Genomic DNA, 15,174 nt, shown 5'->3' with positions numbered 1-15,174 from the left:
TTCTTGCCATCCAAAGGGAGGCCAAGTTCCTCAGAGCTGAGAAGCCCATGTGAACTGTCACATAGCAAAGCAATGCTTGAATAAACTACACTTTCAATCAATGGTGAGGAGTGGGCCCTGAGTTAGGAAGGAAAGGCAATAGAGGTTTACTTCTGAAATCACATCTACCTTTATCTACAAAATAAGGGTAAAACCTCCTGGTCTTCTTATGAGAAAATAAGTAGAAGGTTATATGCGAGATATTGTAGACAGCAGCCTGTACAAGCCGGGAAGCTCACACACGTGAAAAAAATGGCTGTGGCTAGATTTGTGGGGACAGAACCCAGCTTCAGCACCGTCCTGGTCTTAGAATCAGTCTAGGGCAGAATCCAATTGCAGTTTGTACATCCTCTTTCTAGGTTCAGAGGTTAAAATATACAGTATTTTATCATTATTAACCCTGTCTCTTCCAGTTGGCAGTTATTAATGGTGGATCATATCTGATGTGATATATTTAAGATTACAGACTGCAGTGAATTTTCTCCACTTCGATTTAGGACCAACTACATAATCCTTGGTAAGAAAAGGAAGTGGCCCTGACAAGTGCAACTCGAGAAATGCAATGCTGGAGAATCCAAAGGTGTCTGACTTGAACGAAATGATTCCACTGGGGGACAACGCAACATATACTCCAGGTAAATAGATTTAAAAATGCCTTTATTTTTAAAATGTGGCTCAACTACATGCAATGTACTGAGCCAGTTTTGGAATCCACCCTGTACCAGAGTAAAACTGGACCAAAGGAAGTGAAGTCAGGGCTCCTGGCTGTCACTCCTCCAGCAACTCAATCTACAGAGCTTTTCTTCAGCTGTTTTTTGTGACGTGTGGTGATTCGTTTTGGATTCCTCTGTATGACAGACAGGTCCGACCTTGAGGAAGACCGGTAGCCCACATCCTCTGCTTTTATGGGGTTAATGATATGGCCTGGCTTGGTGACGACCTTGGGAGTAGTCAGCTTTTGGAAAGCCCTCTGGGTGTTCCATGTGGATCCAATGGGGATCTGGATGGTCCTTTCAAATTGCCAATGGTGGGTAAATGGATATGGAAGCACTCGTACCTGGAAAGGAAGGAGAATGATTTGGTATGAGGCAGGCCTGGGGTGCAGTTATACACTGTACCGGCAACTCTCATCAGGTACTGTTTTGGTACAGGCCACGGTTCCACATGATGACTGCAAGTGAAGAGACTAAGAGGTTAAGGCATCTCATCGCTTCCATCTGCTCTTAGGAGTCAAATCTGCTTGATGACATTTGGGAGTAGGGGGGCCTAAGCTGGCTCTGGATCCCCTGTTTATTCAACAATTCAGGTCTAAAAAACCAACCTGACACTACTTCTGTCTTTGTTTTTGTTTTTTTTTTTTGAGACAGAGTCTCACTCTGTTGCCCAGGCTGGAGTGCAGTGGGGTAATCTCTGCTCACTGCAACCTCTGCCTACCAAGTAGCTGGGATTACAAGTGACACTGTCCCTATCCAGCTACAGGAGCTCCAGGGCTGTTGTCCCAGAGTGAGCTTTCCTATGTAACACTGTCACTGCAAGAATCCAGACCATTGTGTATCCCTGTGGATTTTATAACTTTTCTACCCTCTTTATGCTCTCAGTCTCCTCCTTCCCTCTCTTAGAATTGATGTTTCAAGGAACCCGAATCCTGAACTCTACCAGGCCATCACACTTAGTTTCATCTTTGTTTTTGTTTGTTTTTGTTTGGGTTTTTTTTTTTTTTTTTGAGATGGAGTCTCGCTGTCGCCCAGGCTGGAGTGCAGTGGCGTGATCTCAGCTCACTGCAAGCTCTGCCTCCCGGGTTCACGCCATTCTCCTGCCGCAGCCTCCCGGGTAGCTGGGACTATAGGCACCTGCCACTGTGCCCGGCTAATTTTTTTGAATTTTTTTTTTAGTAGAGACAAGGTTTCACCGTGTTAGCCAGGATGGTCTCGATCTCCTGACCTCATGATCCGCCGGCCTTGGCCTCCCAAAGTGCTAGGATTACAGGCGTGAGCCACCGCGCCCAGCCCACTTGGCTTCATCTTCTTTTGGCACCACAGAATGTAGAGCTGGAAGGCCGTAGATATTGGCAATGGTCATCTCTGGCCTGAAAATTTGGCTTAGAGGGAGGAAATGATGGACCTAAGTAAATGAGGAGCAGCATTGGAGAACAGAACCCAAAGCTCCTGTTTCCTTGCCTGGTATTCCTCTACCACATTTCTACCTTCAGACATTTAAATAATCTTTCAACACTTCCCCAATGGCCAAAGGAGGAAAACACGTAAGCAGAAAATGGGGATGTACAGTAGTCTTTGGTAGGGCACGGTGGCTCACACCTGTAATCCCAGCACTTTGGGAGACCAAGGCAGGCAGATCACTTGAGGTCAGGAGTTCAAGACCAGCCTGGTCAACATGCTGAAACCCCGTCTCTACTAATACAAAAATAAGCTGGGCGTAGTGGCGCATGCCTGTAATCCCAGCTACTCAGGAGGTTGAGACAGGAGAATAGCTTGAACCTGGGAGGTGGAGGTTGCAGTGAGCTGGGATCATGCCACTGCATTCCAGCCTGGGTGACAGAGTGAGACTCCATCTGAAAACAAAACAAAAACAAACAAAAAAAGCAAATCAGTACTCTCTGGAAACATTCAGTGGAATACTCAAGAGAAGCTAAGCACTATCTGGTGCTCCTGGTAGTAGCGAAGGAAACAGATTCTCTTTAAGTTAAGGATATGTCTTATTTGGGTTGACGGCTACATCTGTGCTTGTCAACCAGGGCAACAGAAAAAGAGAACACCTGGACAAAGAGAACACCTGGACAAAGTATTCAGTCTCAGAAGTCCCCCCTAGGCACCTTGAAGCACTTTATTCTACTGCATGTTGGAACCTGCAGTAACTTATTAAAAAGATGAAAATCAGGGGAGATTCCTAGAAAACTATTTGTCAGTTTGCCATGACTGCATTAAAAAAACAAACAGACCCCTGGAAGGGAACGGTCGTCTTTATTGAGCTCCCTACTCTACCCATCACCTGGAATCCTGGCCCACTGAAGCACCCTTTCCCCCCTTCCCTTGTCGTGTAACTGCCTATTTTCTAGTTATATAGCCTTAATTGGGACTGCAGTAGTTACGTTTCAGTTTCTGCAATGATTGGTTTACAAAATAAGATAAAAAAGAATGTTACTGAAATGTGTATCTTCTTACCTCTGTTCTGTAGCCATTAGTTCTTTATTCCTTCAGAGGGAAAAACGTAACTCATTTCAATATACTGGCTGGGGACAGATCTCAGAATTGAAGGGAACATAAAGGTCATCTAGTCCAATCTCATTCTTTTTTTTTTTTTTTGAGACGGAGTCTCGCTCTGTCACCCAGGCTGGAGTGCTGTGGCCGGATGTCAGCTCACTGCAAACTCCGCCTCCTGGGTTTACACCATTCTCCTGCCTCAGCCTCCCGAGCAGCTGGGACTACAGGCGCCCACCACCACGCCCGGCTAGTTTTTTGTATTTTTTTAGTAGAGACGGGGTTTCACCGTGTTAGCCAGGATGGTCTCGATCTCCTGACCTCGTGATCTGCCCGTCTCGGCCTCCCAAAGTGCTGGGATTACAGGCTTGAGCCACCGCGCCCGGCCTCAATCTCATTCTTGAGTCCCCTTTACACGTACTCATACTCCCAGAGCAGCCTTGAATTCTGTATCTCCTCTAACTTCTACTTTATGTGACTTCATACAGTAACCTTCGATATACTTGAACACCGTAATCACGCTCAAATTTTCTTCTCTTGTAAACATCCCCAGCTCGTTATCATGTGACACAACTTACAATCTTCTCATTCTCCTGAACAAGTACCGGTTTGTCTTCATTTTTCTTAAGCTACAGCTCAAACCTTATAGCCTCTGTTTGAGCATTACCTTGACTCTAAACTTTTTTCCTGGCCAGTAATTAAAACAGCATAGTCTATCTGAGATGATAAATCTAACAGCCATTCAGTGAAAACAATAGATTTGATTCTGTGGTCAAGATCACACGTCCCTCTTGACTACAGATCACTAGAATACTCCTCTCAAGCAAGAGAGTCAGGCAGCTAAAGAACTCTCTAAGTTCTCACCTGATGAGCCGCCGTGTGGATGTTGCGCTTCTCATTGATAATCACATTTGGCAAATTCTTATCTTTTCTTGGAGGACCCTCAGGGGCTTTAATGAGAAACCTGGAAAGCAAAACAACAGGACATCTGACTAGGAGCATTAAGGACTTAGTCAAAAGGGTAGGGAGGACACCGAAGGGCGATGGGGGAGAACCTAGTGCCCTTTTGACAGACTTTCTTCTGCATTCTTACCGGCGTCTTTTCTTGGCACTGGGCTTTAGGCCCACACCACCCCACTCGCCCCAGCCAGGTAGCGTCAGGTCCACATCCTTTGGCTTACTAGCCTCCACGGCTTCCCTCTTCTCTTTCAAGAAATCTCTGATGACATCATCCCCAGCAAAAGCTTCCTTTATCATCTGCCTTTGGTTTCTCTCCTCTTCATCTTCCTGGGGAGAAACAAGCGAGAGCTACAGCTTGGCTTATGAGCTGTGGTTCATGGTGAGAACGGTTGAATTTTGGGTCGTGACATTTTAGCGCCCCCTAGAGGGAAGTGCTGAACAATGATGGTCTTGAGATACAAACTAATGCGCAGCCAATCATGCTCCAATTTTCTTCCCTCTAGGGTAAGTATCTCTAGCTCATTATCATATGACACAATTTTAAACTTTTGAGTAAGGAAGCTGCAGGGTGGAGGAAGGAATGGCCCGTGTTAGCAGCAGGAGCTCTAAGTGGCCAGACTGTAGGCTTCATCCAGCTTATATCCCTTAAAAGACAGGTGCCAGGATGCTTCACTTTAAGTTTCAGATTAACTGGAGAGTCTTAGACCATTTGAGATCGCACTAAATAAAACTTTGGCAACAGTTCAATGACTCACCTTCGAGTTGTCCTGCCTGGGATCTGGTCAGAACTCTGTTACTCCCTCTTTCCTCTGAGAGCAGTTTTACAGTCACCCCAGAGGAGTTTTGGTGGATCAGGGTTTTGGAAATAGGGGTCTTGACAGCACCTATATATCTGCATCTATTAAAACATCACTGGGACTAGCCTGGCCCTATACTATTCTGGACTTCTCAATTACTGAAATGTGCCCGCAGCGAAACAAAGCTTCATTACTCCTTGTGCAAGGACACTTTCTGAACAATGGCCCACCACCCTGGCTCTGCTCACCAGCTCCTCTATTGTGGGAACTGCCAAAGACTTCACAGAGGGAGACTGTGTGGTTAGGAGGTTCTGTAGGTCGATCATTTGCTCCTTCTTTTTCTTCTCCTTAGGGGCATCAGGGCGATTATTTGGGGTCCTCTCTGACTGCTGCCCTTCTAACACAGGTCTGGGAAGCTCCTTATTTTGAAAACATTCTTCTTTTCCCAGCTCTTCTAGTTCTTCCAGCGTCTGTACTCTCTCTGGCCTCTGTAGCAACAGGGGCTCCTCTTCTTCTGGGGCAGGTTCCTCTCTCTGGACCTGGGGAATAGTCCCCTTTGAAGTTGCTTTTTGCTTCCTAGACTGATCATTTTCCTTCAGTTTCTGAGCTAGTACCCTCAATTCAGACAGCACCTCCTGGCTGCTGGAATCTGGGGGAAAAAGAATGAAAGCTGTCAGAAAAAGGAGGTATGTACGTTGTCTGGTCGGTAAGCATTTGTTGAGCACCCACCAAGTGCTAGGTACCACATAAGACATTCTAACGAGGACAAACGGGGAAAAGAAGATTCTGTACATTGAATCTCCTAGAGAGTACACTAATCATAGCAGGCAACGGAGTTTGGTAATTAAAAGTAGCATGTGGCCAGGCGCGGTGGCTCATGCTTGTAATCCCAGCACTTTGGGAGGCCGAGGCGGGCAGATCATGAGGTCAGGAGATCGAGACCTGGCTAATATGGTGAAACCCTGTCTCTACTAAAAATATAAAAAATTATCCGGGCATGGTGGCATGTGCCTGTAGTCTAGCTACTTGGGAGGCTGAGGCAGGAGAATCACTGGAATCAGGGAGGCGGAGCTTGCAGTGAGCTGAGATCGCGCCACTGCACTCCAGCCTGGGTGACAGAGCGAGACTCTGTCTCAAAAAAAAAAAAAAAAAAGTAGCATGTGCGATGTTGGATATGGTGGCTCACGCCTGTAATGCCAGCACTTTGGGAGGCCGAGTGGGGAGGATCGCTTGAGCCCAGGAGTTCGAGACTGGCCTAAGCAACATAGTGAGAACTCATTTCTACCACCTCCACTCCCCCAACAACAACAAAAAATTTCCAGGCATGGCAGTGTGCATCTGTAGTTCCAGCTACTTGGGAGGCTAAGCTGGGAGGATCACTGGAGCCGGAAGATCAAGGCTGCAGGGAGCTGTGACTGTGCCGCTGCATACTAGCCTGGGCAAACAGGGCAAGCAAGACCTGTCTCAAAAAAAAAAAAAAAAGTAGCATGTTGGAAAGCAGACGTCCTGGGTCCTATTCCCAGCTTTGCCAATGATCCACTGTATGACTGGGACTGTGGCTTAAGTTCCTCGTGCAATAAACCCCACTTGGGAAGATTGTCCCAAGTTCCAAATTTTAAAAAAGGAAGCCACTTTAACAGGTGGCTTCTGAATGTAACTTCATTGTAATTTATGCTTTACTGCTTGTAAAAACCTTATCCAGGATTTTCATCTTTTTTTTTTTTTGAGACGGAGTCTCGCTGTGTCGCCCAGGCTGGAGTGCAGTGGTGCAATCTCGGCTCACTGCAAGCTCCGCCTCCCACATTCACGCCATTCTCCTGCCTCAGCCTCCTGAGTAGCTGGGACTACAGGCGCCCACCACCATGCCCAGCTAATTTTTTTGTATTTTTAGTAGAGGCAGGGTTTCACCGTGTTAGCCAGGATGGTCTCGATCTCCTGATCTCGTGATCCACCCATCTCGACCTCCCAAAGTGCTGGGATTACAGGTGTGAGCTACCGCGCCAGCCCAGGATTTTCATCTTGACTCAAGAATTTCTACTCCATATCTTAAAGTAGTATTTCATAATCTGCTGTTGCTGAGTCAAGGGATGAAGTAGCTGCTTTATCCAGTGGATGTAGCTCACACTTCCACTGGCAACATCTGAGCAAATAACACTAGTCTTAAGAGTCTGGAGGGGCTGGCTGGGCACAGTGGCTCACACCTGTAATCCCAGCACTTTGGGAGGCTGAGGTGGGTGAATCACTTGAAGCCAGGAGTTTGAGACCAGCCTGACCAACATGGTGAAACCCTGTCTCTACTAAAAATACAAAAATTAGCTGGTCGTGGTGGTGCATGCCTGTAATCCCAGCTACTTGCGGGCTGAGGCAGGAGGATTGCTTGAACCTGGGAGGTGGAGCTTGCAGTGAGCCAAGGTTGCACCACTGCACTTCAGCCTGGATGACAGAGACCTGTCTCAAAAAAAAAAAAAAAAAGGAGTCTGGAGGGAAACCTGGCAGTGACATGCTTCTAAACTGCCTTTTTCATCGACTCAAGTTGCCACCATTCCCAAGTTGATCCTGCTCTCTAGCTTTGGCATGAAGCCATTGTAGCTCCTCAGATCTGGCCTTTGGACACATGTATGTTTATTTCTCAAGAATCAGGTTTCCTTGTTCATTTTCATTGGGGTCCGTGACTTTCCAGTATTTTAGGACACTCTTGGAAGGTTTGAGAAAATTCGATTTATTTACTGTCTAAGGAAATGCAAATCTATCTTTCATCCTTTCATATCACTGTCAGCTGCTCTGCACATTTAGCTAGATGGTCAGTTGTTGAGGGGGCTTAAGAGAAAGCCACTAGGGTCCTGTGGTCATATATGGACACCCCAACAATCTCAGCCCGCTGTGCTGCTTTCCAAAATTCTCTCAGAAGTGACTGCTTGCAATTATTAATCCCAGAAATATCCAGCCAAAACTATTAAGTAAAGGTCACCACAATACATTCTAAATTATAGGTCTTTTAAAATAAATTTTTGTATGTGGAAACCTGAAAAAAACAAAGGAAAAAAAAGGAGTCTGGGTGCGGTGGCTCACACTTGTTTTTTTTTTTTTTTTTTTGAGACGGAGTCTCTGCTCTGTCGCCCAGGCTGGAGTGCCGAGGCGTGATCTCGGCTCACTGCAAGCTCCGCCTCCCGGGTTCATGCCATTCTCCTGCCTCAGCCTCCGGAGTAGCTGGGACTACAGGCGCCCGCCACCTCGCCCGGCTAGTTTTTTGTATTTTTAGTAGAGACGGGGTTTCACCGTGTTAGCCAGGATGGTCTCGATCTCCTGACCTTGTGATCCGCCCGTCTCGGCCTCCCAAAGTGCTGGGATTACAGGCTTGAGCCACCGCGCCCGGCCGCGGTGGCTCACACTTGTAATCCTAACACCTTGGGAGGCTGAGGTGAGAGGATAGCTTGAGGCCAGGAATTCAAGACCAGCCTGGGCAACAGAGCAAGATCTCAGTCTCTACAAAAACTTAGCTCAGCATGGTGGCACATACATGTAGTCCCAGCTAGTTGGGAGGCTGAGCCAAGAGGATCGCTTGAGCCTGGGAGGTCTTAGGCTGCAGTAAGGTATGATTGCACCACTGTACTCCAGCCTGGATGACAGAGCAAAACCCTGTCTCTTAAACAAAAAAAAAGTAGAAAAAAATAATTTTTTTTTGCCATGTAAAACCAGATTTTTGCCGTCATCTAAATGCATTCCTATGTGGAACCAAACCAGACCTGGTAATTTGTCCAGATAGCCAAGTGATTTCTCAATATAGGTCGTTTTCCTAGTCAGGCTTTTTAGTGTCCTGGTTTATTGCCAGAATGGGAACGCTGACCAATCTCACAGGTGCTAACACTGTTAATAAGATCTCTTCAAGATAACAGGTAGAAAATATAAAGTACAAATAGAGCCTGAGCATGGAGTCACAATTCTAATTTGCCATGTAGCCCCGTGGAGTCATTCATTCCGTAAAGTCTCACCCCATGTAGACACACATAAACTAGCATTAAGAAGTGCTAAAAATGCCACTCCTACTTAACTAACAAAACAAAAAAATCTGGCAATTAGAAGATGTTTCCTAATGTCTCAAAATCGACCTATCTGTGTCTACAGGTGTGAATGGACTTTCAGATTTGCCATTCTACCATATGTACTTCTCCCTGGTGTGTAGGTACCAGGAACACTAACTCACACCCTAACTTCAAGGATGGTTTAGTTATTATGGCTTTCTGAAGGCTGTAAGCCCCCAAAAACAGAAAATGTGCCTGAACCACGTTGCATGGCCATGCAGACGACTGCTTATTAAATGCCTTCAAAGAAAAGTAGTTATGAATGTAATTTCTCTACAGGGATCCAGTGCATGCACTCTTGCAAGTCCCTAGAGCCTAATCACTTATGCAGTTGTGTGTGTGGGTGGACACATTTTTTTTTCTCCCATAGTCTGTCCACAGCACTAGGAATTTCTCCCTTCCATTTTATCACAGCTCACCTTTTGTTTCTTGACTGCCTGCTGGCTCAGCATCCTGGCTGAGCTCAGATCTTTTTCTAAGGGATCGCCTTTCCTCAAATTCTCTCAACAAAATTTCTTCTTCTGCCACTGGTCTCTCTTCTCCCTCACTTTCAGAAACTTCGTGGGCCTCAGGCTCTGGCAGTTGCTCAGGGTCCTCCTGGGTTGCAGCCTCTTTGGTGTCACTGGTACAGCTCCTGAGCATCCAGGGATTCGGCCCATCTGCATTCATCTGCACTTCATTCACTACATCAGGGACAAGGAGTTCTTCCACTTCTTCTGTGCCTCCCTCCTCTTCCTCACTCTCAGAGGCTACCTGGAGTTTCTGTGTTAGTTCTTTGTTCTTGGCCAACTGTTCCTGCATAGCTTGGCGAGCCTGGAGGAAAGAGTCACAGCATGAGAGCCCTGTCATTAGTGACTGCGATAATACCTTTCCTGGTCCATTTCATAAAGCTGCCTCCTCTCGATTTGACTTGGTATTTCTTACTGGTACCTACTGTTTAAACTACATATACAATGCTGGGTTAATAGCTGTGGTATAAAATGGAAGACAAATTCTTTGTCCTCAAGGAATCAACAGGTGAAATAAGATTTTAAAAAGCTCCTCTCCTGCTCTGGACTTGCCTTCAATGCTGTTTCCCTTTCATCTGTCCTTTTCCACCTTGTTTCTGGTCATTTTCCTTTCTGCCTTAGAGATTTTTCTGATGCCTTTTTAGATTCCTGGTTTTCTATCCATCCTCATGGCTCTTCGCCAACTCTGCTTCTGCTAGCATCCTCCAATTCCAGATCTTCTCTCACCCCAAGGGTCTCTTACCTCCAGGTCATATTTGGCCATAATTGCCTTTGACTTGGCCCATTTCCCACTGTTTTGGTGCTTAAGGCTCATTCTTTCCTAGAAAGAAAGAACAGAGTGAGATTTAGACCTTTAGTGGCTTCCAAGGAAAGCTGGTTCAAAGGGGTGGGGGTGGGGCAAGAGGTAGTCTCACCATCATTCTGGCCTTTTCAATTTTTTCCAGTTCTTCTAGTGCCGCAGCTGGATTAACCTTCCGCAGCTGCTCAAACTCTTTTAGGGCCTTCTTGGCCTTCCCTTTCTTCACGACTTTGTGATACCTGTAGGGTAAGAGGGGTAGGAGGGAAGAGTTTAGCAATTTAGCTGAAGCACGGATGTCATAGGCACAAGTGCCCATACTACCCAATGGGTTCCCTGGGCAGGGGGCTGGAACAGGCATCATAGAGCTAGTTGGCTATAGGGAGTCAGTTTGGGACCTGAGAGGACTAGCAGGATTCTTGGTACCCACAGTCCTCAGGGTAGACCTCTGTGGCTCAAAGAGTCTCCTTTGCCTCTATAACTCAAGGGAGGAGTAGAACAAGTTTCATTTTTTTTTTTTTGAGACGGAGTCTCGCTCTTTCGCCCAGGCTGGAGTGCAGTGGCCGGATCTTAGCTCACTGCAAGCCCCGTCTCCCAGGTTTACGCCATTCTCCTGCCTCAGCCTCCCGTGTAGCTGGGACTACAGGCGCCCGCCACCTCGCCCAGCTAGTTTTTGTATTTTTTAGTAGAGACGGGGTTTCACCGTGTTAGCCAGGATGGTCTCAATCTCCTGACCTCGTGATCTGCCCGTCTCAGCCTCCCAAAGTGCCGGGATTACAGGCTTGAGCCACTGCGCCCAACCTCATTTTTTTTTTTTAAGACAGTGTCTCACTCTGTCACCCAGGCTGGAGTGCAGTGATGTGATCTTGGCTCACTGCAACCTCCACCTCCTGGGTTCAAGCAATCCTCCCGCCTCAGCCTCCCAAGTAGCTGGGACTATAGGTGCACATTACCACGCCTGGCTAATTTTTGTATTTTTAGTAGAGATGGGGTTTTGCTATGTTGGCCAGGCTGGTCTTGAATTCCTTACCTCAAGTGATCCACCCGCCTCAGCCTCCCAAAGTGCTGGGATTACAGGCATGAGCCACCGTGTCCAGCCAGTTTTACCAGTTGCCAGGTTGGTCTTGAACTCCTGAGCTCAAGTGATCCATCCACCTCGGCCTCCCAAAGTGCTAGGATTACAAGCATGAGCCACCACATGTGGCCAACAAGTTTCAAAGAGGCAAAAAGGCAGGAAGGAAGCCCTATTGGCCTTAACAGCTCTGGAATTCAGAGCTCATTCTGCAGAACCACTCTGTGATGCCTTGGAAGGTAGAGAAAGTAACTGAATAGTCCTCTTTTTGGCAAAACTGTATGAGGTTGGTTTGTGGGGAACAAAAGGCTAGTCACTCCTGTTTGGGACCTCATCTACATGACTCTAGTTGCCGCATCAAAGGTTCTCTCCAAAGAATTTATGATGAGCCACATGACTTTCTTCTGTGGAACCAAAGGCCAGTTCACAGGGGCTTCCTTACTTTTTACTTTTGATTTTCTTCTCTCTTCGAGCCTTGGCCTCATAGTAGGACTGCAGAGCCCGAGCCCTCTGAAGCTCTGCTCGGCGCATCTTTGCCTATAACAAATGACATTTACAGTGACATCTGGGCCAGAAGACAAATGCTAGGAGAAGCGTGGCATGCCTGGGTGTGAAGGGCCTATGACACACTTACCTCTTCCAGGCTCATAGCTTGGAGAGAGGCCTTTTCCACGGGGGTCAGTAAAGGGTCTGCCACTGGCTGCTTGTTCTTATGGAGGAGGTTGAAAATTTCCTGCTCCAGGGGAGTTCTTGCCTTAAAGAAGCAACAAAACATTCTGAGTCTTAAGCCATGCTCTTACAGCTTTCTTTCTTTATATTCCTATGATTATCTAACTTACGACACTATAATTGGAATCATAAGTGGATAGGATTGGCTGTTACAGCAAGAGAAGGGGGTTCCAGTCTTGTTGTCAGCAGTGTAAATAAAGCCTTATTTGATTCTTATATGACAACTTCAGCAGGGAGATGCTGAGGCTACTCTCTAATACTGCTGAGAAGGATCACTGTGTTCAGGTTACCAGTCTGTTTTTTTTTTTGAGATGGGTCTTGCTGTGTTGCCCAGGCTGGAGTGCAGTGGTGCGATCTCGGCTCATTGTAAGCTCTGCCTCCCGGATTCACGCCATTCTCCTGCCCCAGCCTCCCAAGTAGCTGGGACTACAGGCACCTGCCACCATGCCTGGCTAATTTTTTGTATTTCTGGTAGAGACGGGGTTTCACCATGTTAGCCAGGGTGGTCTCGATCTCCTGACCTCGTGATCTGCCCGCCTTGGCCTTCCAAAGTGCTGGGATTACAGGCATGAACCACTGCGCCCGGCCCAGGTTACCAATATATGTTAAACAGATTTCCATTCTCTTAAGAATCTAGGCACATTGCCCTTGAGTCCCTGTATTGTTATGTATTATTTGAAGCACATAACTATTACTTTATAGTTAGGAGTCTCAAATTCATATCATAAGCCTTCTTTTAGAATATTTCTAGAGGGAAGGGGCGGTTAGTTTTTTTTTTTTTTTTTGAGACAGAGTCTTCCTCTGTCACCCAGGCTGGGGTCCACTGGCACTCCAATATCAGCTCACTGCAACCTCCACCTCTAGTGCGCAAGTGATCCTTCTGCCTCAGCCTCCTGAGCAGCTGGGACCACAAGTGCAAGCCACCATATCTGCTAATTTTTTTTTTATTTTTTGTAGAGACAGGGTTTTGCCATGTTGCCCAGGTTGGCCTTAAACTCCTGGCCTCAAGCAATCCTCCTGCCTTGGCCTCCCAAAGTGCTAGGATTACAGGCGTGAGCCCAGCATGCCCTGTGAGGTTAGATCTTAAGATAAGCATTATTTGCCACTGATAATATACCTAGGAAATAGATCTGCAAATGTCTCAGAGGGGAAGCCCAACTTTTTTTGACCATAGCCCACTGCTATAAACCATGCATATAAGTGTTCTTGGTATCATTAATTACTGATGAAAGAAAATGAGAAAAAACACGACTTTTTTTGGCACAGTCTTCAAATGTAGTTTGTGGTGGGGTGTGTGTCTTAATTTCTTGAGCACAAAAGGATATTGCCTTTAAAAAAATATAGGATGGGCATGGTGGCTCAGGCCTGTAATCCCAGCACTTCGGGAGGCTGAGGCAGGAGGACTGCTTGAGCCCACAAGTTTGAGACCAGCCTGGGCAACGTGGTGAAACCCCATCTCTATTTATTATGCTAAAAAAAAAGAAAAAGAAAAAGACCTTCATGTAATTAGCCTGTTTCCTGATGGTTCAAATTGAACTCTCCTCATTTTCTAACTTTGGCTCCAATTCCTCAGTTTCCAGTTAATTTTGCATGCTAGGTAGAGTATGTATGAAACGAATGAACTGTAAACCAGTTATTCCACATGCTCTCATGAGGATGGCTAAATAATCAGGCCGATCATGCCACGGTCCACATTCTGGCAAGGCACAAAGACAGCCCTAGGCAACAGAGCTAGTTTCAAACCTCACACACATATTATGTGTGGTTTTCTTCAATAGCCATATACATCATGGTCAGTATTAAACTTACAAATATTTGGATAAATGCATAAACGCACATCATCACATGTTACACGATGCTATTGATTTAACCATAAAACTGTTCTACTGAATAGTAAAGGTACGTGTTCTTCCATTTTTAGTATTTGCAGTAGTGATCAATCACAGGCTACAAAGTGATTTATACTACAATGCTGTAATGTCCCTTCAATTCAATTCAGTTTACAAACATTTGTTGATTGTAGCTATATTCCAGGCACTTGTGTGGGGTGCTAGGAATACACAATTGATTAAGATAGTTCCTGTCCTCATGGAGCTCACAGCCTTTCAGAGCAGAGGCATACACAACACAAACAGCATAACGTAATGGGTTAAATACATACTGCTACGTTATTCTATAGGGGTAATCACAGAGGAAATCACCATTAAATATTATTAGGAGGTAGGTTAGGCTTGGGGAAGGAAGTGACCTTTTGAATTAGGCTTTGAGGCCTAAGTACAGTTCTGTCAGGAGGAAAAAAAAATCCAAACAGATGAGCATAAGCAAAAACACAGACATAGGGAAAGGAGTGGTATGTAATAGAATGTGTTGTCCAACATAGCTAAAATGCTAGGTAATTTTATTTTATTCTGTAAGTGAACAGCCTTTGAAGGATTTTAAGGAGAGCAACAATCAATTTCGTGTTTCAGCATGAAAATCCTGCTGATTGTGTAGAGGATATATGTAAAGTTTCAAAGGAAAGGTTCGATGAGGGCCTCAATTAGGGCAGTGAAAATGAAAATGAAGAGAAAATAGGAGCCTAAGGACTATTACAGAGACAGAATTTGCAGGCCTAAGCCCCTGTATAAGCTGGCAGAGAGGGAGACAGTGAAGGGGTCAAGTAGGAATCAAATGACTGAGGTTTCCAACCTAAGTGACTGGGGTAGGAAGTTACGTTGTTAACTGAGTTGCAGAATGAAGGGGTATAGGTTTTGGAAGTCTGGGGAAAGGAAATGCGAAGCTTACTTTGGACTGGACTAAGTTTAAGGTGCACATGGGAGACCCAGGTGATTCCTGCTAGTCACATGGAATATAAGACTGGAGCTCCAAAGACGGGGTTGAGAGTGATAGTCAAAAGTTATGGAATTTTTTTTTTTTTGTTTGAGATGGAGTCTCGCTTTGTTGCCCAGGCTGGAGTGCAGTGGTGCGATCTCGGCTCA

General features: G+C 45.9%; 1 protein-coding gene across 3 annotated transcripts in view; it reads right to left on the bottom strand.

Moving 5' to 3' along the window:
- Positions 1–679: 679 nt before the first annotated feature.
- Positions 680–15,174, bottom strand: part of UTP14A (UTP14, U3 small nucleolar ribonucleoprotein, homolog A (yeast)) — a 28,907-nt gene continuing 14,412 nt past the window's right edge. For all 3 annotated transcript variants that reach the window (XM_011936974.1, XM_011936975.1, XM_011936976.1), the window contains 9 exons: positions 12,102–12,221; positions 11,910–12,004; positions 10,514–10,637; positions 10,342–10,419; positions 9,510–9,903; positions 5,260–5,660; positions 4,348–4,541; positions 4,119–4,218; positions 680–1,096 (listed from right to left, as the gene is read on the bottom strand). In XM_011936974.1, the coding sequence (XP_011792364.1) occupies positions 824–1,096; positions 4,119–4,218; positions 4,348–4,541; positions 5,260–5,660; positions 9,510–9,903; positions 10,342–10,419; positions 10,514–10,637; positions 11,910–12,004; positions 12,102–12,221 (1,779 nt within the window). In that variant the 3' untranslated portion in view covers positions 680–823. The remainder of the gene's footprint in view (positions 1,097–4,118; positions 4,219–4,347; positions 4,542–5,259; positions 5,661–9,509; positions 9,904–10,341; positions 10,420–10,513; positions 10,638–11,909; positions 12,005–12,101; positions 12,222–15,174) is intronic.

The sequence above is a fragment of the Colobus angolensis genome, unplaced genomic scaffold, assembly GCF_000951035.1.
Source record: "Colobus angolensis palliatus isolate OR3802 unplaced genomic scaffold, Cang.pa_1.0 Scaffold159, whole genome shotgun sequence".
Classification (NCBI taxonomy): Eukaryota; Metazoa; Chordata; class Mammalia; order Primates; family Cercopithecidae; genus Colobus; species Colobus angolensis.
Note: the sequence above shows the minus strand (reverse complement) of the source record. Positions and strands in the feature narration are given on the sequence as shown.